The sequence below is a fragment of the Tasmannia lanceolata genome, unplaced genomic scaffold (assembly GCF_043159265.1).
Source record: "Tasmannia lanceolata isolate RefF3 unplaced genomic scaffold, GAP_Taslan_0.1 ptg000018l, whole genome shotgun sequence".
Lineage (NCBI taxonomy): Eukaryota > Viridiplantae > Streptophyta > Magnoliopsida > Canellales > Winteraceae > Tasmannia > Tasmannia lanceolata.
The window spans coordinates 6,759,388-6,782,917 of record NW_027518695.1 but is presented as its reverse complement, the minus strand read 5'-3'; the positions used below and the strand labels follow the sequence as shown (position 1 = coordinate 6,782,917).

General features: G+C 36.0%; 1 protein-coding gene across 2 annotated transcripts in view; it reads left to right on the top strand.

Annotated features, from left to right (window-relative positions):
- The first annotated feature begins 11,082 nt into the window (after positions 1-11,082).
- The window catches only part of LOC143851705 (calcium-transporting ATPase 5, plasma membrane-type-like), a 51,170-nt gene continuing 38,722 nt past the window's right edge, over positions 11,083-23,530 (top strand). The window contains exons 1-8 of one of the 2 annotated variants that reach the window (XM_077361189.1): positions 11,083-11,248; positions 11,424-11,586; positions 13,200-13,316; positions 13,407-13,449; positions 18,874-18,986; positions 19,089-19,220; positions 19,344-19,433; positions 20,906-20,975. In XM_077361189.1, coding sequence (XP_077217304.1) covers positions 11,437-11,586; positions 13,200-13,316; positions 13,407-13,449; positions 18,874-18,986; positions 19,089-19,220; positions 19,344-19,433; positions 20,906-20,975 — 715 coding nt within the window. In that variant the 5' untranslated portion in view covers positions 11,083-11,248; positions 11,424-11,436. Of the gene's footprint in view, positions 11,249-11,380; positions 11,587-13,199; positions 13,317-13,406; positions 13,450-18,873; positions 18,987-19,088; positions 19,221-19,343; positions 19,434-20,905; positions 20,976-23,530 lie in introns of both variants that reach the window. The other variant, XM_077361190.1, reaches the window with a different exon arrangement.

The window sequence follows — 23,530 nt, the reverse complement described above, 5'->3', positions numbered from 1 at the left end:
TTTTTATTTTACCATTTTTTTACTACATTTGTTGAACCAATACTTTATTAAACCCGAATTTTTGTCATTAACTTTTTTTATTGTAAATTGTTTCGCTAACTATGATTTACGATATATACCAGCATTAGAATAACAAGCTGCATTAGTCTTTCCGCTATGTTTGGGACGGGAATTTACTAAGCAATTTCACATGGGATTAATAAATTGTGTGTCACGTCCGTTTACGTCAAACGCGTTTTCTTTTTAAAAAAAAAAGGCAAAGAAAGTGAGGATAAATTGTTTCCTTCCACGCAATCTCTCGATTTCTTTTCTAGCTTTCTATATTTTAGTTCTCAGTCTTTAATTGATGGTCTTAAAGTGATGAAGTCACTTTCTATATGCTTTTCTTCATACACAAGGGAAGAAGAAGCTTCTCAGTATTCGTCATAAGCTTTTGTTACAAACTATTGGTTTTAAAAATAATGTAGCTTAATATGTTTAAAATTTTTCATTTACAAAATATAGCAGGGTTGGAAAGTTGGCCAAAAACAAGTTCAATGCATTTTTAAAAAATGGAGTTTTTTTGTTGTAAAAGTTTTAAATGGGGGAACCTACAAAACAAGCTTTATTTTATTTTTTTGAAAAAAATAAACACTGTTTAAGTTTAAAACAAAGTTTTGCTAACTATGGTTGCAGTGTAGGCCAAAGCTTTGAAATGCATGGTTTTATTTGTGACATTTTTCCAATGAAAATGATATTTGCACTCCCTAATTTTGACATTGTCATTAATTGGGTCACTACAAGAAATATGGGTTTGGGTTGTACATATAGCAAATTATACAGCCTCTAAAAGCTATTTGGGGAAATGTATTGTTCATGGGCCAACAGTCAGATCTCTCTGGGTGAACAACTCAATTCAACTAAGCCTCTGTCCCAAACTAGTTGGGGTCGGCTAATGAATCCTTTAGAAATTTTCTATAGGATTCATTTCATAGAAAAGTGGCAAAGAGATAGATGGGCTATCTCATGGTGCATCGGGTTGATTTTAATGTCACCCAATTTCTAAAAGACAGAGCTGGGAGCTCAAGAATGTCTCAAGATATTTTAAATTTCTAAGACTTCGTGGTAAGGAATGCGTTAGCAGATATACCGCTGACCGGAGCACGCTTTATTTGGGAGAGAAATTATAGTAAATTCGATATGGGCCGAATTTCTTATTTTCCCTCTTTGGAGTGCGATTTTTGTAGGAACCATCCAGATTTCCCTCCTAATACCTATCTTGAATCATAGAGCAATTCTTCTGGATCCTAAACTCGGATCATGGGGCCCATCCCCTTTCCAAATTTAGATTTGGTAAGTCCAAACTTAAAATCTAGGCGAAGGTGAAAATCTCAATATGAGATAGGTATAGAACATAAGTATAAGGTATCAGCTAGCATATTACAAACATTGATCGAGTAGGAGCAGCACCTAATCTCATAAGCAAGAACTAATTTTAGAACAGGGACATACATATGTTACACTGTCTCGATCACACGAGCTTTACTAAAATTTCAAGTAAAGTGATAAGACTTCGCTTTCAGGCCTCAAAGATCTGGGACAGTGGATAAAGATATATAGCCACGTGTCACTTTCTCAGACTCCGCGTCTGTTTTGCAGACGCCCAAGCGAAATTGAACGGTTGGGATCATCCTCCTGTCACCTTTTTGGCACCCAAAGGAACATTATAAGTTGAGCTTCTTTCAATCTTGGGGTTTACTTTGCATTTACTTTGTCTCTCAACTCGGCCTTATTCGGCAATAAATCCATGATGCGAGTTGATTAAAACTTCTTTGACTCATCCTCATCAACTCCATTGTACCTTGCCCAACCTCTAGCTTTTTCCATTCAAGAAGTTAAGAACATTATTTCTTTGTAGTAAAAGAGAAAATGCGAGAATCTTTACCGAAAGCACAAACAAGCAAGTAGTAAGTTGACAAGTTTGTGAATGCTTTTGATAAGATTAGATACTCATCTTCCCTTACAAGGGAGATACAGTCTCCCTCAAACTTTGTAGAAGTTTCCTTTTCTTTTCTTTTTATTCCTTTCTCATTCTCACTTGAGAAAAAAAAAACAGATTCTACCTAATCCAACAGTAGAGCTTGCGTGTTGATGCCACGTTTAGTAAGTTTCTTTAATATAAAGATTAATTAGCACTAGTGTCTTTTTACCACGTTATCTCACTTTAATTTGATTTCTTTATGTGTATCGCTTTTATTTTCTTCTTTTGTGATGTTGTGGCTATGACGATTGTGTTAGGTAACAAGAGTTGTTCGTGATGTTGGCACATGGCGCACCATTTCTTATGTAATATTCATGGAAAAAACTTCCACGGCTACCAAACAGGGCCTTCATGTGGACTCTGTCCTTTTTGGATTCATCTTCGATTTTTGATATGACACTCTTCCCGCTACATGCACTTCATATTTGCTACATAGTTTGTTTCAATCGACTAATAGCTATTACCAGGCAATCTATTAACAAATAGTCGGGTCTAATAATTAATGATCCATAAATTTATAATCTCGTATGAGATATAACATTGTTCTTATAAGATATAACAAGTAGCCAACATTGATTTTTCCACATGAAGGAACAAACATTGTTCTTCTACTAGTAATTTAATCACTCCTATTTCCTTTACTTAACACAAAATCAAATGATATAAGAGAGTACTTTTGTAGGAAACATTGTTCAAAGTATAGACATATGAGCAATAATGTTGTGCAAAGTACATTTTTTATGTAAATACATACTATCTATAGATACATAGGATTCGTTAGGGTGGTCCTAATTGTCAAGAAACCGCTGGGCAAATCAATCCGAATTTGTCCAAATTAAACGGAAATGTAAAATAATCAATCAAGCCACGAGATGAACACCATGACTTTACGTGGTGCGGCCAACCCTACTTCCACGGGCAAGAAGGAAGTGTGAATATCTCAACCCAACTCAACTAAGCCTTTTTCCCAAAATAGTTGGTGTCTCGTGATGAATTCTTTAGAAAATTTTCATGAAGAAGGTGAAAGAATCTACTCGGCTCAAATTGACTAAGTCTAATCCTGACACTAGTTGGGTTCGTCCACATGGATCATTTTCTTCCATTCTCTCATATTCAAAGTCATGTTCATAGCCATTAAGTCTTTCCTCATTGTTTCTACCAAAGTTGTTTTCGGTCTGCCCCTTGTTTTCGGTTGTCACGAGTTACAAGGAAGTGTGAATATCATTTACTATAATAGAATTCGCCCTACTCATTAGTTACGTAACTCATACTAATCTCTATGAGCCTTCCAAAAATTTATTATTCAAATGTGTTAAAACATAAAATCTAGCTAATATTATTAGAGGAATGCTAATTTGAAGGGCTCCCTTGCAAAATCCCAGCCGCATGGAATTTTGACACCTAATTGGATTTATAACAAAAAATGCAAAATTGAAGAGTAGATATATTTTTACCCGACCTAAACAGCACTGGAGGAGTATCCGGATGGTAAAAAGTAATTGGGAATTGCTAGCGTCCATCGCAAAAGGCATTTTGCGGCTGGGCTAGTCTGTCCCATGTCAGACCACCCACCTTTTGCGATGGACCCTAGCAAATCCCGTGGTAATCTGTCAAAATAAATACTTCCTAGGGGGGAGGGAGGCTTTGCTTGTCTTTTGGTTCAAGCCTCCACTTGGAAAAATGGGTTCCCCTCTTTGCAGCCGTGTTTTCACGCTTTCATTTGAGATTTGATTGGGAATTTCGGGAAAGGCATTTCACAGCTGACTTTTGCATACGAGAACAATGAGACCAACTCACTTTTTCAGCAGATTTTGTCCTATTCATTTAATCTCTCACGCAAAGGTTAGCCTCAAATTCCCCAGTGCATAAAAAGCCATGCTTAGTCTCTTTTATTCTCTTGTCTTTGTGCTAAACAAGACCGAGGAAACCGCCAAAAATCAAAATGTATAGTAATTTGTGTTAATGAGTTTGAGGGTACTGTTAGTAATAGAAAACAGAAATTGTTGCTTCAAGGCGTGATATCACTTTCCTTAAGACAAGATTCGCTCCCACCAGTAGTTTGCAAAGGGGATCCGCGAATTACCTCCAAGATACAATGAAGCCTAGTAGGAAGACCTACTAATGTTTGATGATGCCTCGCACTAGCGGAATCAAATCCGAAATGCCTTTCGAAATTTCAAGCCTTAGAGAAATTTTCAGAAACTGTTTCTACAGAAGAACAGTATCTATAACAGTAAACAAAAGAAAAATAATATGTAAAAATACTTGGGGATTTTAAAAGAATGTAGAAGAGAGTTTAAAGTCTGTCAGAATTGCAAATTCGTTTCTATGTTGAAATGACCAAATTCTACACATTTTATAGACAACCTGGTGTCTTTTCTATGTGAAAAACACCTCTACAGGGCACCTTTCCAGAATGTTTGAAATATGACCGTTAGATCACACTCATTTGATAATGAACGGTCCTGATCGATCCTAGAAGTGACTGTTGGTTTGAGTAGAACCTCTCTCCAACCATGTCATCGTTCCAATCACTCCTCGCGACGTTGCGTGAAGTGCAACGCCCTACAGCCCATTGCCCACGCCGCGCGTGTGAGAACGGTGTGTTGCACCGTCCCGCGGGTCCAACCATGGGTTCAACCCAATGTGCAATCAAACAAGTAGTAGAAAAGCAAATATTTCCAAAAAAACATTTTCTTTTTCTCAAACGTTATTTATAAAATATTTTCCAACATGACAAAATATAAGATTTTGAGAATCCAAAATCACTAACAATTTGTGGGGCCGAAGCAGCGTGTAAAACAATAGAAAGCTCGAGAAAGCGTTTTCTTTTTCCTGCCGTAGTAATTACCCGATAGAGATTGGAGAAAGCTCGAGATAGCGTTTTCTTTTTCCTGCCGTACTAATTACCCAATAGAGATTACTAGATTAGAGATAAGGGAACATCTTTGGAGTGATTCAATATCTATGCCCATCGAGCCACGTATATCCTTTTATGTCGGCATTACAGGACACGTATCGGGCAACTCGTGTGATGTTAAAATGGACGTGGGCATGATCCTATCCAAGGTTGGTTCGAGAATTGAAGGCCACTCCTCCAATAATCTTTCTACACCAGCACATGAATTTTAGTGGGATTAATCTCAGCCGTGCACACGTCAGATTAACAGGTTTTCGGCCATCCAGCTCAAAATTTTCATGTCGGCACTTGAGCTTGACCTTATAACATAGATAATGGAGTGTTTGAAAAAGGTTAATGGAAGCTGCCCTTTCTATTTTCTTGGGCCACCCCCACAATATGAGTGTCTATGGCTAAAATAGGGGTGCATATAGTTCTTAATAATTTTTTGTATTAAAACACTAACAAGTTTCGATGCTTAGAACCCTAACAGCAAAGAGATTCGAGTCGTGATGCCCTAAACAACATGAGATACGAGAAGAATATTTTAGAGTTGATAATTCACCCACAAAAATAACGAATTGGTTCGATACAGTCGCAGTGGGATTGCAGTTGAGAAAATTAAGTGGTATCTCTATATAAGTTTTCTCCATATAACTCAACAGCTTTAATTTATTAAAAAGGACTCCTGGACTATTATGTGATCGACATGAATCCAACTGCCGACCTTGTTTACTTACTCCATAATGAAGGGATTCCACAAAACTCCGCGTAAACAAGGACAGCAGGGCAAAAATCTAGATATTTCTAAACTAGAAATATCTTTAGATTTTTTTTTTTAAAGAAAGTTGTTGACCATCTTTATCAATTTATGTTTGCTTTTGGCATGTTCTGGTTCTTTCTTATTTTGAAATGATTTTGCACAATACACACAGCCTATTCTCTTTGGGTTAGAGAAACTTAGGATCGAGACCGTGTCTTTTTTGCTACCAAAATGGCAAAATATTCAGATATATAAGCAAGTCGATGGAAATAATCTTATCCTTTTACAAAGTAGAGGATAGAATAGATTATTTTTATTAATTTATGCCCACTCAGAAGATGATATTCAGGCGTAATGGCAGTGGACAGGACATTGTGTTACGCAAATGCATCGACTATGGGTTTTGGATTCTTTCTTCTTCTTTTTTTCTCACACAGTGGTGACATAAGTCGCGTTAGAAAAAGATCAGTAGTTGGTCTCACTGGCATTTGAAACATTTCTTACTAGGATTTTGATTTTTTATTATAACTTAGAGAAACTTTCATGTATTTTATATATATACCTATGTCTATGTGTATATATACTATTGGAAAACTGGGGTTGCCATGAACTTAATACCGATGAAGTCATGCGCATATATTCTCAAGCTTTTTAAAGGTCTATGATATTTTCACTTCCCCTGCATCAACCGCACGCTCCCTAAATCACGCTATAAGGGGAGCGTGCGCGTGATGCAAGTGAAATCTTCACTCCCCTTGCATCACGCGCAGGAGGAGTGAAAATATCATCTCCCTTTTTAAAACCTGGAAATTTTAAAGGGAAATGTTATCAGCACCACTGTATTTTGATGAGGGCACTCCTCATTTTATTAAAAGTACGGTATGGCCCGCACCATAGGATGATCCAAACCGTCCATTAGATGGGCCACAGCCTCAATAGGTTGTGCCCCAAAAATCATTTCCATTGGTTGATCCTAACCCTCCAATCTGAATTTTAGATGGTTGACCTATTTAGGAGGGTTAGGATCAACCTATGGAAATGATTTTTGGGGCACAACCTATTCAGGCTGTGGCCCATCTAATGGACGGTTTGGATCATCCTACGGTGTGGGTCATACCATACTTTTAATAAAGTGAGGAGTGCCCTCATCAAAATACAACAGTGCTGATAACATTTCCCATTTTAAATGTCCCTATATAAAGGAAATACTTCATTTAGCAAAAGGGAAATTATATATTCGGCTCTTTTTTTTTTTGCTTGGGACAGCGCAACCCCCTCTACCTTAAAAGAGTGGTCATAAATACACCACAGGGGGGTTCTCTCACTAGGTAAAAAAAAAGGGTGAATACTGAATATGATCACTTCCCTAGCAAAAATAGTTATTTAAAAACTTACGAATGGAAATTTCTCTATACATATTTAATACCTTACATTATTAATAATTAAATTATGGGAATCTATACTATTATAAGGTATACTATATTGAGATTTAAATACATGCATACAAATAAAAAAGTGAATTGGCTCTAGGCCCATGAATGTCGTCACATGTAGATTGGATGATAATAAGCTAAACCAAAATTTAAAGGTATTGACCTAACAAATTTGGCATCTGTAAGTCAACTCATGGAGACCACACATATCCTGGGGTCTGTTGGAGTATTGCGTCCCACAAAAACATAGTTAAAGGGAACTTTACATTTATAAGGCTTTAAATAACCTTGAGGGTCAACCAAGTTTTCCTACTATATGTAGTAAGTATATATATAGATATAAGATACTTAATAATTAAAAAAAGAGGAATGCTAGACCACAGGAGCCCTTGAAAAAAAACAGGGAAAGGGCGCTCCCATTAGTCAAAACCCCTTTATGACAGTTATGACCGTGATTTTCTGTGCCATATCCTAAATGGATTTTTGACCAATGGGAGCGCCCTTTCCCTGTTTTTTTGCAAGGGCTCCTGTGAGTCTAGCATTCCTCTTAAAAAATTATATTGACAAGGTTTTAAATAACCTCATGGTCCCTCCGAGTTTTCCCATATTACAAATAGAATACATAGCATCTTGAGCTTTATAATTTTTCAATTATATTTTATGTTGGTGGTAGTATAGATTATTATAAGAATTAAGAAACCTCCATTGTTTCAACGAAAATCATTTAAATACCCATCTTCAGCTTGTTACTTGTCATCTAATCTCAATTTCAATAAATGATTAAATAACACCAACTCTATCCGCTTGAGCTTTTTTTCTGGAGCAATTTATTGTTTCACATGGTGAGCTATTGCAAGGCAGGTCATGGGTTCTTAACCGAACAACTCCCTGATATTTAGAATTCACATGTACGGATAACCCAAAAGAGGGGCCACATGTGCCATGTGTGCCAACAAAAAAGAAAGAAAGAGGGGGCCACACATGAGGGGGGTATTGAGGTATAAATGATTAACTAACACCGACTCTAACAACTTAAGCTTTTGGAGTGATTGGTTCTTTCACAAAGGGAAAGTAAGTAGATATAATTCCATTCAAATATTCTGTCCTTAATTAACTTTTAAATGAAGGAAAGAGGAAGGTGATATAATAACTTAATTGCTAAACATTGCTCCCATTGGTGTATTCATGGTTCCAGTTTCAATATTGATGTTTGTTCAAATGTCCTACCAAAATTAATAGTTGCTATATTCATTTAGGTCTTACCAATTCCATCACCTTTGTCGCAATGTTTTATCTCTGTATTAGAAAGGGGAATTCCTCAAATCAAGCAAGAGCAACTTATAGTATATTTCGTCACCAATCTTAGTTTTAATTTATTTAACAAGTCTAAACAATTACGAGTAAGTTGGTCACTCATTTTTCCGAGCTTAGCAAAAAAGCCTTCCATTTACTCTCTTTTTTGTCATCTGTAGCTTTCCACGTACAAAGTTGAGGCACAGTGATTTTAAGACTCTCTCTCTCTCTCTCTCTCTCTCTCTCTCTCTCTCTCTCATGTCCAATGAATCCAAAGAATCCGAATGTTAACGTATAGGATTTGGGCATGGTAGCTGGAACGAAACGGTGTCCATTGGTTCTATCTAAGGCTCCCATATCACCCGTTCGATGTGGCGTGGCCATTAAAACAAGAGTGGTGTATGGTTTTTCTCTTAGCATGAGAGAGAATGAGAAAGAGTTTCTTCTTGGGGTTTTCTTCAACAGTACTCTTATTTACATGTCTAAACAATTCCGAACGTTTACAGTACGTCTTGGTTGATAGGGCAAGGAAAGTGTTGAAGTTTGCGGGTTGTATTTTTAAGGTACATTCCTAGTAAAGTAAGGTGGGTAGAAATGGTGGGCGCCCATTATTTAATTACAGGGCTTTTATTACCATGGTTTAAAATTTCGAACCGAAATTACAGAAATTTCGGTCCAAAATTTGGTAAAGGGCGAAAATGAAATTTCAGAAAATATCGGATTTCGGTCTAAATTTAAAACCATGGTTATTACATAGTTAACCGGAACTTATATCAAGTCTTAGTCAGCTATAGTAAGTGCTATAAAAAGGGCTTTTACTTTTTTGGGTCCTAAGTCTACGGCATATGGAGATCAAAATCAATACGGGGACATGACTTGTTAGTTTGCAAATTGATGTTGTTTTTTCTGTATAAATTTGAGCTTTGCATATATCACGTATATACACCGTCTTAGCCATATATTTTAGAAGTACTGCCAAAAGAGAAAAGTATAGACTCTTCGTTTTTCTCTCTACACGCGTCCACGACGTGTGTTGCTGAAGCCTTCTTTAAATGCGCCGGTTGGGCCGATGGTAATTATCAATATTTTTGTCGACATCTTTCCGACAAGGGTTCAAAAATCTGAATGATATCGGGGACACCCATGTTTTAGTGATCGCACAAACTCAGCTTTTTCAAAGGTTACTGCAGACTACAGTTGCCAAAATAACTCAGCCAATTAAAAAAGAAAAAAACAACTTTTGTTAGTGCAATTATTAAAACGCGATGGAAAATTCGCACTGCAGTAGGATAATTCGAGTCAAAAAGCTTTTATACCCTGCCACATAATTCACTTTACAGGGGTGCGAATTATCTTTAAGGGGGAGTGAATTTATCATAGCTCATGCTTATGCGGATTCGATTTCCTTTTTTTAAGGGAAATTTATTAAAAAAAATGCAAAGTTTTGCTGAAATTATAAATCAAGGACAGACATTTGAAAATCACGAGAAAGAGGTTATCAGGTACGGTCAAATATGTTTTAGGACAAGAATACCCTTCTTGCTTTTCCCTCCACCGATCCCAATGCCATTTCATCTACCATTTTTACTTTTTATCTTCTTCTTTCCTGAGCCTTCCAAACGGTAAAACTCTATACCCATTGCCATTGCCATTAGGAAAAAAACTCCATTGGTTCTCTTTATTTTGCTTTGGATAAAAACATATGCTTTGTATGTCCATTGTCCTCTATTTTGCTTTGGATGATAATGAAACCACTATTTCCATATTTGACCGGTGGTGTACATGTGTTGGACATTGATAATATATTTTTGTGGTGCTATCAGTATTTTAGACCATGGAACTACTGTAATTCTTCTTTTGGAATCACAACTTTCATTTTGGCAGCACCTTTTTAAATCTTCGAACCACTATCTTGGAAACGGAACTACTATTTCTGACTTAGGAACCACTCTTTTCATACTGGAACCACTATTTTGATATTGGAACCACTCGTTTCATAATACAAAAGCCACTCTTTTTATACTGCAACCACTCTTTTGATATTGGAACCACTCTTTTCATAATGGAACTACTCTTTTGATATTAGAACCACTCTTTTCATCATGGAACCACTCTTTTCATACTGTAACTACTTCGTTCGAGAATCTGAATAACCCTTCGGACTTCCAATAGGAGTGCAATAGTTTGTTATGGAAGTGGTATTCAATCGGGAGTGCAGTAGTTTGTGATAGAAGTGGGTATGGAGTTTTAACGTTTGGGAGGCCTGGGAAGATGAAGATAAAAAGTGAAAAGGGTAGGTGAAATGGCATTGGGATTCGTGCCTAAAAGGTGGAGGGAAAAGCAAGAAGGGTATTCTTGTCCTAAAGCATATGACACACCTGACAGCTCCTCTCTCATGATTTTCAATAGTCTGCCCTTGATTAAAAAATTTAGCAAAACTTTGCATATTTTTAGAGAAAAGTGGGCTTAAAAAGCCTACCATTGGTTCGTATGGTGGGTCCCGAAAAACTAACCAATGGAGGCTTTATAAGCACTTAAGCGCCTCTTTTTTTTAATAATTCTTCCTTTTTTTTTTTTTTTTTTTTTTTTTTATTCCTTTTTTTTTTTTTTTGAGTGTTGTCTGTGAGGCTATAAAATAAACGCGGAAGGTTCTCCGAAACTTCCCTCCATGACGAATGTTTTTTATGCGAACCTTCGTCTGCTGAAAAGCTTGACTGCACACAGCTTACAGCGAAAAAGGGTGGAATTGCAATCGGTTTCACTTCCTTCAATTCTCGAAATCGTTTCCAGCCAAAAAAAAAAAAAGAAGCTCGTCGCGCTCTCCAAGAAACTACTCTCGGGTAAGCATATTATTATAAAAACGCTCCTCTTTCGTTAGAAAAACTCAAAAACTCCCGAGTGTTTGTTCCCTCTTCCAAATCCTTCGACATTGTGTAAAGAGTGTTGGTTTGATACAAAAGAAACCTTGTCAGGACTCAAGGAATTAATTATCGGTATCATCTCTCCTGCTAACAGTCTCAAAACCGCCATGAGAGAAGACAAGCCTTCGTCGCCCTACCATCGCTACACAGATGAAGAGTGTGGGTTGGAAGTAACAATAGAAGGGGAAGGTAATGGGTCTCCCTTCCAAATCCCCATCCCAAGGAAAGCCTCCCTCGAAAGGCTCAGAAGATGGAGGGTAGGTTAATATGCCTATTTTTCTTCAATCTCTTTATTTCATTTTGATTTCTCTGTTTTGTTTTTCATAATCTCTTCTTTGTTTCGATTAACGTCAACTTTCATCTGGTTGTATTCTTGTATTGGAGATTTGCCAATCGAGCGATTGTGTTATTATCGTTTTTATTCGATTCATTTGAATGTGATTGCATTTCATTTAAGGAGTGTATTTGGTTTTACAATAATACCAAAAGTGCCCCCACAAAAACCCATCCAATCTCCAATGATGGAGGTCATTCGCCACTTTAGATCAGTCAATGTGTCAAACACCTGGTATACACCTTTGATATCAAAAGGCTGACACCCAAAAAATGAAGGAGAATCAAACTATTTCTAGTACTCCAATCAGTTTTCTCTTAATAGCTATCTAGTATTTAACCAAAGTTGCTTTGAGTTGTTGTAGGCTATCAGCGGGGTTACTGCAATTGTTTTAAGTATGTCAGGACAAAACATTTTCTTTTTGGGTATTGGTAATTCATTGATATAGGTATGTTATGCTATACATATGTATCCTAATATACTTGAGGAGGAATGGTAAGCCCAGATGGGTGACTACCTTGACTGATGAACTTATGGCATGCTAGTATGGTGATTTCAAATTGAGCCCTTAGGACACCACCGGCATTTGTCTTTCATAGATGCGAGGGGCGATCTATTTAAATGAATATATTACTCTTGATTATGCATGGGTGCTTTACTAAGTTAGGCCTTTATTCTGGTAACTTTTGACACAACAATGGGCATTTTGCTTCTTTCCTCGAAATATTGACAGGCCTTGACAAGTTTTGGAGAACAAAACAAGAAGACTTGTCAAATATTTGATACTAAGAAGCTTGAGCAATACAGATTGTTGGAGCTCCTACACGCACAAGTGGCTACCTCTTGATTAACTTCGGATGCTAAAGTAGAGGACCTAATCCCCCTTATACATATAGGAGCCCTATGTCACTTCATAAATATCTTATGTAGGATTAAAGATTCAACACACTAGACAACGTAGCGCATTAGAAATTTAGAAGGCATAAAATAACATTATTACATATTGTAGGCATCCTTGACAGACCTTTGAGTTGTTTTTACAAAATGAGTGTTTTTTTTATGACTATTTCAAGAAAATGAAGGTGTTTTATTCATTTTAAATATGTTTGGTATTATTTCTTTAAAAATGTTAGAAATTATATGGTGTTTGAGCGGACACACGTGTTCATGGTACGATGGAAGTACCACCCTTGATATTTGATCCAACAGCAACCTCTTAAAAACTGTGCTGCTGCCGGATCAAATATCAAGGGCGCTACCTAGAACACGAGCATGTCCATCTACTCACCATATAAAATCTCTAGAAATGTAGGGTGTATTGGGTTTGGGACACCTCATTTATTTCGACCTTCTAGAAAATCTGATACTCTTAGATGTTTTAAAAAACATAAGCTTTAATCATATTTAGGACTATAACGTGTCTTATGATTGGATGCTACCGAAAAGGTTCGGAATGATTAATTCTTTCAAACTGAAGCTTACGCTTTTATTGCCTCTATTTCTTTTCATTATTTTGTTTCCTTTTTTTTCACACAGCAAGCTACCCTTGTGCTAAATGCTTCTCGTCGGTTTCGGTACACTTTGGACCTCACAAAGGAAGAAGAAAAAGAAAAAATAAGGAGGAGGATTAGGGCACATGCGCAAGTCATACGAGTAATGGTTTCCTAGGAAAATAAATATGGTGTTTATATATTTTCAGTATTATTTGCTTTGCTTTTTGACGTAGTATTCTTACTGCACCAGGCAGCATTTCTTTTCAAAGAGGCTGGGCAAAAAGTGCAACATGGTACATTATTATATCTTCAAACTCTTTTGATTACATTGAACCACAATTGAAATTTGGAGCATAATGTTGTTTGCTTAGAATTACCTTTAAAAAATAAATAAATTTGTTTGCTTAGAATTAATTGAAGTTATCATATAAGCAGTCATCCTTTTGTATTTCTTTTATATTTTATAAATTTTTATGAGAATACTTTTGTTTGTTTCTATGCCAAGAGAAATTAGAATTGCTTGGTGCAACCTTTGTTTTTGCTTGGGCTAGTAAAACTTAGTAGCAGGGTCCATCGCTTGATGATCTACTGTTCATCTCATGGGCCCCACCTTGGTTGGGCCATGACAAAAAATCTCCGCAATGGGTGAAGGTAGCTGCCAGATGGTTGCACAAATGGAAGTTTAAGAAAAATATATATTGTTCTGCATATAGTGGTAAATATTCCATTCTATGGCTAGAATCCTTAGTTACATGTTGAAATTTATTTATAATGCATTGGTTTATTTGATTTTTGGTGCTAGTCAAGGATAGTATCGGAGCTTTTGATCTGAAAAATTGAGAACATATGTTTTGGCTCTGAGATGTTTTGGTGTGTGCTAATTTTCAAAAAAGAAAAAAATGTTTTGGTGTCTGCTAAAAGGAAATTACTTTCCCAACTATTAGGGTGGAAGTGGTAGGAAATTTGGAATTATTTGAAGATGCATTTTTAAACAAATGCATCCCACTATTGTCCGCTTGAAAAAGATTTTCATCAACTTATTCCGGGCAATAAGTCGCTCCAAAGTATTATTCTGCTCTAAACTTTGTAACAATCAGGCATTGATAAATTGTAACTTCCATCAAAATATGTAGAGATGGTCACCAAGTGCTGAAACAGAACATGCCTAGTTTTTCTGTGCATGGTTTTCACTTTTCAGTTTCTACTGAAATTTCACCAAATGACCGAAATGTTTTTGTTTCCATCCCCACCGAAACCGACCGAAACGACCGAAATGGATAAACCAAAATCTTAACTGTAATAGTGGTATACCATATTATTGAGTTTTTATATGGTGCCCGACTGTCATGTACCGTCAAAACGGTACCACCCTTGATATTTGATCCAACAGCAGCGCACTTTTTAAGATGCTGCTGTTGGATCAAATATCAAGGGGGTACGTTTGACGTACCACCTTGACGGGACTTCACGGTCGGCCACCATATAATTTCTCCTATATTAATATATGTATTGTATAATTATATTTATATGAACTTCATGCAAAATATGGTGCATGCATTATGTATAAATATTTATATGAATTATGTATGAAGTTTTGTATGTACTAAATTAGTGCATGTTACTTTGTGTTCGATGTTTTTAAATCATTTTGGATGGTTGTCTTTCTTATGTGATGGTTTATAAGTATGTAATTATACTTATTCTAGTATTTCCTAACGTTTCATCTTTGAATTCTATCATTTACATATGTTTCCAGGATTTCCATTAACGTTTCCGTTTCTGTGGCAGTCGAAATTGAAACTGAAACCTTAATTTAAAACTTAGGTTCTGTGCTGATGGGTCCTGTGACTAGGGTTTTTATGCACTATGCTCTGACTTAATTTTTTCTGAACTGATCTAACAGCCCTACTGATGTGGACAATCCTTCACATTAATCAAGGAGTTAACTGGATGATGGGGCCGGTCATTAGTACTAAAGTGCCTATTTTATTTTAGTTTTAAGAATTTAATTTAGTATTTTACAATGTTTTAAGTCATAGGGGTAGAAGTTTCCTTTTCCTTTTAAAACACTTTAGTCATTAAGTGAAGTTTGAATAAGAAGAGGACCCACTTCCACTAAAGGTTTTAAATATCAGTTTTGGGTTCGGTTTCAGTCATCAACGAAACTGACTGTTTCGGTACAAAATTTCGGTCGAAATCTTGTAAACTCACGGAAACATTTCGGTACAAAATTACGGCTGAAATCCAAGATTCTTCACCACTGGTTTTTTTTCTATGTTTTGTCCTTGTTTTTTAGAAATATCTTAATGGAATCTGGTGCTTCTTCTCTTTTCTTCGATTGGAGTTGATTTTTGTCAGGATTTCTATTGAAATATCTTTGTTGTTATATGAAAAGTTGTATGTTTTGCATATTTTGATCGAAACATTAATGAAATTCTGAAATGTCGTTTATCTAAAAAGTTGCATGTTTCGCATATTAGGCGAAATCTTGTATTTATTGAATCCAAGTGGATTTCAATTCAGTAGTAACCGAAATTGAAATTTTTATGCTGAAATGAAATGTTTCAGCCGAAATTTAAAACCATACTTCCACTCCCATGATTTAGGTCAATCCAAGTGGCTTTCATTTTGGTAGTAGCCAAAATCGAAAATTTTCTGCTGAAATGAAATGTTTCAGCTGAAATTTAAAACCATACTTCCACTCCCATGATTTAGGTCACTATATACGACACTATTCACAACATGTTTTAGTTTGGTTTGGGAAGTTTTAAGTGAATGATATTTTTGTCAAAAGACGGGGATATTTTGTAGGGTTTTGAAACAATCTAGAATCTCTTTTGTTTCTGTATAATGTATGTCTCTAGACCATTTGTTTTAGATATGTTATAAATACAACTCAAAGTTTGCTTATGGAAAATCTTCTTCACTTCTTGATCTTGATGTGATGAGGCCTTCGGTCCATAGTTTTAAATTTCGGCCGAAATATTTCGGAATATTTCGGTTTGGACCGAAACTGAAATTACATTGAATCGGAATTTTGTTATGTGCTTATCTGGCCCCACTTGGCTGAAATAAATTAGTTGAGATATTTCTTATTTTTAGATTTGCTTTCCAGTTGTTTATTTTGGTTAGGAGTCTTACCGATAAGGGTTATCTAGATTAGGGACCTTTTATAAATAACTTGTACGTAGCCTTTTTTGGAAAGAATGAAGAAAATTGTTCGAGAAAGTGTGTTTTTGCACAGAAAGGAGGACGACCCTTCCCTCGAAGTGGGTCAAGAGGCTGATCTTCCATCTGAGAAGATCAAATCCGTTTTGAATCCGTTGCGAACCGATTTGGGTTCGTAATAATTTTTACATGATTTCCCTGAAATTTTGCCGAAATCTGAAATTCCGGCCGGAATTTTAACCGAAATTTCGTTTTTCACCCTTATTTACAAAATTTCTACCGAAATTAAAGCCGGAATTTTAACCGAAATTTCGTTTTTCACCCTTATTTACAAAATTTCTACCGAAATTAAAGAAATTTCCACCTAAATGGACGATATTTCCACCGAAATGGACGATATTTCCACTTAAATTTTTTACTTTTGGTGGAAATTTTAAGAAAACCGAAATTTTAGTCAAATTTTTACATGATTTCGGCCGAAATTTCCACCAAAACCAAAATATTTCGGTTTCAGTGGTGCTCGAAACTAACACTGAAACCGACATTTAAAACCTTGATTCGGTCCAGAGGTGTGATTCTGTGGGCTTATGTTTTTTTATCTCAATGCAACATCTCCACCACTCTCTCTTATTTATTTATTTTGAAAATTTTCATCTTCCCATATGTTTGTGATTTTTAGATGGCTGTTAAATATGAAGAACATTAATCACTCGCTGGGAAGATCTGATGAACCAGTTTAAGGCCAAACGTTTACCGGGAGTACCAATAGAACAGCGAATGTTAACACTAAGGAGGATGATGAGATCTGAAATTGGGTTGATTGAGGTGCAAAGATATGAATTCTATGAGTCTTCACAAGCTGTTGAGAACCCATTTGAGAAACTTGGGAAGACAAAGAACAATCTACGATCGAGGAAAAAATGAACAAAATAATAGCTTACTACCAAAACCCCCTCCTAGTGTTTCATATGCCGGACAAAGCTCCCATCAACCTTTTACAAGTCAACTACTTTGTGAGACATCAGAAAAGTATAGATTGGAACTGATAGAACATAGAGAAAACCTTACAAATGAACATCATCACAGAATATGACGAGAAGATGGCAGTCCAAGGATATAAAAAGCTTTAGAAATGCATCTAAGCTTACGCAAATTTGTTTTCTTCAGTTACTGCTATTCAATCATGTTTGCGTGAGATGATTGATTGTAAAAGGCTTAATTTCAAGTGACTATAATAGACAAAAGCTGCAATTGTTACAGCACATTATTTGCGGATAAAGAAGGTGGCAATCACTATTCAGTGTGCTTGAAAAGGAGAAGCTACTATACAAAGGCTATAGAAATTTTAGATATCATCGAGAGAAACTAGTACTTTACAACCTTCATTTTCAAATATAAAGTGATGATTTTATTCAAGGGTTTTTAAATAAGAACATCGATTGGAACAATATGATCAGATCTGATCTGAGATACTGACGACTTGATTGAATCAGTCTCCACCATCATATTTCTTGTTTTAGTGATCTTGATATCAAACGTTCAGATCAATTTGATTTTGATTGGGATCAACTAGGTTAACATCTCTTGTGAATTTCAAACCATTTGGGAGGGTTAGATTAATTTATTTTTAGAATAAATAAATAAATAAAATGTTTATTTTTATTTAGAAAGTGTATGAAATCCTAGTTTAGCCTCATGATTGAACAATTTTACATAAAAGGTCAACTTCGACTTCCCACATGAATCCTACACCACCTGCGCCCATCCTAATTCCCTTCCTAAACTCATCTGCAGCTCTGCAGATGGATCACCACCATGCACGTGATAAAATCCCTCTGTCGACTACCACACTAACTGAACCCAGTACTTTTCGTCCCTTTCTTAGGCCTTAGTATAATTTGTGAGCAACCTTCTAATTGGATGGAGATTAATGGCTTTATGTTAAGTGCTTTATTTTCCTCTTTAATGTGGTAAATCTATACTAATTTCTTGTGGTCTTCCCTAGTATGTTGGTTTTCGACATTGATGTCTAAAAGAGTTGATTCTAAATTGCTGCATCCAGACCCTTGTCCATACTAACTACTTCAGAATTTTAAAAACAATTTCAGATCATGCTATTGTTCTTTGAGGATGTTTATGTGGCAGAGTTTGGGTGAAAATTACATTTATTTCTTATTTATGAATAGTTTAATGAGCAATGTTTAAGATGCCCTTCTATTGCAATTGTTAAAGTATAAAAGATTAAATAACACCATCTCCAATAGCTTAAGCTTTTGGAGTAACTGGTGGTTTGACGGCAATAATTTTACATTTTGTACCTCTATTATGAAGCTGGATTTATTTTTGTTATATATTTCATATTTGTTATTGTTAGGAGATCTTTTAGACTATTTACTAATTTTAGATAGTCCTAATGACTCTAAGGTTTTCCCAATTGCATGATTCAACATGCCCATTTTAGACTCCACTGGGGTTTTATCTTTTTAACTTTGCTGCTTATGCCACTATTACTTGACCTCTACACTCACATGCGCCTTTTCACTTATCAGTAGGTACTTCAGGAGGATCTCCACCTTCTGGTGGAGGTTATGGAATTGGACTAGAGCATCTTGCCACAATGACTAGGGATCGGGATTTTTCTGCTTTACAAGAATATGGGGGGGCAAGTCCACATCACATCTTAAACTTTCATTCATTTCTTCCCATTTTGTTCTCCCTATCATCACTTTTTGTAATGCCTTTTCTAATCATGTTATTACATCAGGTCAAAGGTCTAGGAAATTTGTTAAAAACGAATCTAGAGAAAGGATGTGGTGGTGATGATGGTGAATTATTGCGTCGAAGGACTGCATTTGGAGCAAACACATATCCCCGAAAGAAAGGACGAAGTTTCTGGGTATGCTTTGTCCTAAGTCCTAACATTGAATTTCGAACTGCCAATTTCTTTCATTTAGGTCTTTATCTCGGGGATTATGTTGCTCTAATTACCATTTTATGTCACTTGCATTACTCACTGTAGACTTTCCTTTGGGAAGCTTGGCAAGACTTAACACTCATCATCTTGATGATAGCTGCAGCGGCATCATTGGGGTTGGGCATTAAGACAGAGGTGAGCATGATTTTAGGATCTTTTGTCAGTATTGACAATGTTTATTGTTTAATTGTGGCAATCTCTCTTATGGCCATTATTGTGCAACTAGCATGGCCATTATTGAGTCAATTGCTAGTACATTGAGTCGTATACTTTTCTTGAGGACGAGTATTTACTTTAAACCATTTAATAAATTAATTCGTGTTTCCTTAGTCTTATTGGCTAGGACCTTCGAGTCTACCTCATATGATGTAATATTAAGAAGGGGAAAATGATTGATGCAAAAATTATTTAATGCTCTGGAGACAGGTTGGCAAATGTAACTTACTTTTTTTAGCTCATTTTTTTCTTGAGAATATGTTCGGATAATATTTACCTGTTGAATCAAGTGTTCCTTATCTAGTAAGTGGCTCCTTATTTTAAAATTATTTCAATTTCATTGGAATTTTATGCACTCTCATTTTATGTCCTAGTAGGATTGGCATTCAATGGCTTTTTGTGGTCAATTCATTAGTAGGACTGTTATGGTGGAATGCACTGTATTGAACGGGTGAAGTGCCAACACACTTATCCATTGCGGAAACTGTGGTTTTTTTTCCGGAGGCCTCTCACAACACATGTTTTGGGATGAACAGAAAACATATATTTTGAAAATTAATATATCATTTTTACCTGTTCGCCATCCACCCTTGGTTCTATTCATGGTCTGAAACTTTGAATACCTGAATCTTGGATCAAGTTGTTGAAGCCAATGACACTGATTTGGGCTAATCGAGAATGGGCCAATTATTCATCATTTTTCTATATAATTAATGTTGCAGTTAAATAATTAATGAGTCAAGGCTTTGTTCTTCAACCTAGAGGTTGGAGGTTCAATCCCAGCTTACCTATGAAAAAAAAGACAATAACCTAAAATGTTTTTAATATCCCTAAATATTAATTTGCCATTAAAAAAACAATTAAATAATTAATAGAACAGGGAGAAAACTTGTACAAATATCAAATGAAACATAAAATAACTAAGGAAAGTAAAACTTGAAAAAGAATTATCAACCAATCAACAAGGTTATGCGGTTGTAAAACTTAGGCGGTGTTCTCCCCGCTGCACTTTATTATGTGCCATTTCGACCCATGGTTTTAAATTTCTGCCGAAATCCAAATTTCAGTTGGGACCGAAATCTGAAAATTCCAGATTTCGGTTTGAATTTCGGCCGAAATTTGGTCATTTTTTCCGAAATTTGAAAAATAAAATAAAATCGGTAGCGTCCGAAATTTTAACATAAATTTAAATCCATGTTTCTACCTTGTGTGACCTTTTAATTCTGTTCATACTTCTTAGTGACAAAATACCTCTAACATTTCAAAAGCTGAGGTTTACTGAATACCTCCCTAGGTAAATTGCCAACAAAAGATGTTATTGATAATTTTACCTTTTACATTGATCTGTTTGTAGCTGAACATTGAATCTCTTCTTCCAATTTTTGTTTTAGGGCATCAAAGAAGGATGGTATGATGGAGGGAGTATTGCTTTTGCTGTTATTCTTGTTATACTTGTTACAGGTATGGATTTATGGAACTTAATATAAGGATAACTGTTGTTGGACCAGTTTGATATGCAATGCCATCTTTTTGCTTTTGTGGTTTTACTTAATTGTTCTTGCTTTTATATATCTAGCACATCAAGATATCATTATTTGTATTGAGTTTGAAGGTTATACAATGTATTTGATTGGATACCACATAAAATATTTTTCATTTTATTATTTTGTGAGGTTATCTAAATTTGTTATATGTAGCATGAAAGCACTTGTTAATCACTTAATAGTACCTTTTATTTTTTGATCGGTAATATAACTGCAATTTAAAGATCAGAAGAAAGACAAACACCTCCAAACATCTTTTATTGTCTATAGAAGCTGATCATCTTTTATTGGCTGTCAAAGAAAAAAAGCAGCTGTTGACTATCTTGCATCAATAACAATTGTTGTCCATGCATTATTGTTTGGAAATTAATGCTTGGTCTTCATCCTTGATTAGGTATTATTCTTAGATGCAACTCTGGTTTACAAACCCCTGACTTCAGACTATTATTTGATGGTGCAAGTCACTCTTTGCTTTTTGGTGGGTGTGTTGGTGTTGAGACTATGTTTTCAATTTTTCGACGCATATCTCTGTAATTAGGGCATATGAGGTTCAAACGTGTCGGGTCTACTGCCACAAACCCCCGACTTCAGATTAGATGATGTGTCCTTTCAACTTAGTTACTTGGGTGACTTATGGTGGAGGCATGTGTGCTAGAAGTTACGAACATTTGGAATGTTCTATTCAGTTATTAATCTAGATTTTTTGTGCAGTTGGAATATCTGGTGGTATTCTCAGTTCAGGACTGCTATACTTGCATTCCATGTCTGTATCTTGGCATACTATGGTCAATTTTTCTCATCGTTGAAAAGAAAAGTTAAATAGCTTGTATGAGAGGTTGACACTAGCCCATATAAAATGATTAAATTCCCCTTATTACAATTAGTTACAATGCGACCCCTCCCCTCCCCTCCCCTCCCCTCCCAATCCCCCAAACCCCTACCTAGTGCTTTCCATGAAGCATGGTAAACTTGCTAAAACTTGATGTCGGTTTCCTGTAACAACTTTTGTAAAAAAAAAAAAAAATAAAAAAAAAATGAAAAAAAGGAAATCTACCACTTGGCCAATAGTTCAATATACTAAGGAGTAAATTCACCATTCTCTATCTCACTTCTTAGCTGGGCCAACTTCTTTGTCTGGAACGAGAAGTCTGTCTGACATATCTTCTCTAGTGACAAAGATTAAATTAGAACCCCTAGAGAGGATTAGAAACCAGTCCACTTGACCCTTTCATTGAAGGAAATAAGCTTGGCCAGGGAATCCGGGTGGCTTCCCCCACCTTTCATTGGAGCCTCTGTCTCCTGCAATAGCCTTAAGGCAAGGGGAAGAGGAGGAGAACAACTCTTTCACTGCGGAAAAGAATAACTCAAGATAAATAGGAGAAATCAGTGCAGAATGAAGAGGAAATGAGGAATTACTAAGGGAGACTCGCTTAGTAAAATTGACAATGTTTCTTTCGTCCACCATTTAGTAATATTCAATCCACCGTTTACTAGTCTTAGCTTCATTGGTGTAGGCTCAATTTTCTAAAATTATGTAGCCATATTATGATGAGATAGCTTCTCCTTGGCTTTTCCTGAAGTAGAATACTTTACAAATGGTTGAGTATGACTAGTTGGGGCTTCGATGTCAGTGACTGGAGCTTTATTCTTGATGCATTTATCGATTGATATTGCTGCTGCAATAGTTCATTTGTTGATTCTGGTTCTCATCTTTTTTTTATGGTGGTGCACGTTGTTTTGTATTTGTGATTGCTGCAAAATATGATGATTATTGTCTGTTAATGGCTGAAAAGTAGCATGAGGAATGTGTGTTAATTTTTGTGGTTGATCTTTTGATTGTGGCCTTTGTTAAAGTTGGAGATGGAACACCCATGCACACTTCGTATGGAGAGAGGAGCAAATATGGAATAGTGCCATAAGAGCCATCCAATTATGGGCCCTATCAAACTAAAGCATATAAATTATAGAAAACACCCAAATAGTCATACTGAACATAATAGGACGTGGCTTACACTAATTTAATAAAAATCCTCTTCAAGTTGGAGTATAGATGACGGCACTTCTTCTACCAAAGCTTGAATGTCCTGCAAAGGAATCAACATACATCAGTACTTTCCTCCAAGAGAATCACTATGAAGCAGCTGTTCACACCAAGAAGGCACAACAATCTACACTGTTGAGGAGAATAGAGTAGAGGAAAAGGTGTGTGAGTTAGTGTGCGCTCCCCCTCACTTATGTATTCATATAAAGGAGAGAACATACAAAAAAGACCACTATGCCCTTAGGCTACACACATACATCTAACACTCCCCCTCAAGCTTGAATGTAGATATCATACATTCCAAGCAAGGTTTTAAACTTCGGTTTCGGTATGCGTTTCGACCCTCACCGAAACCGAAATTTCGGCCGAAATCAACTACATCATTAAAAAACTATATTTCATTCGATACCAAATTTCGGCAGAAATTACCA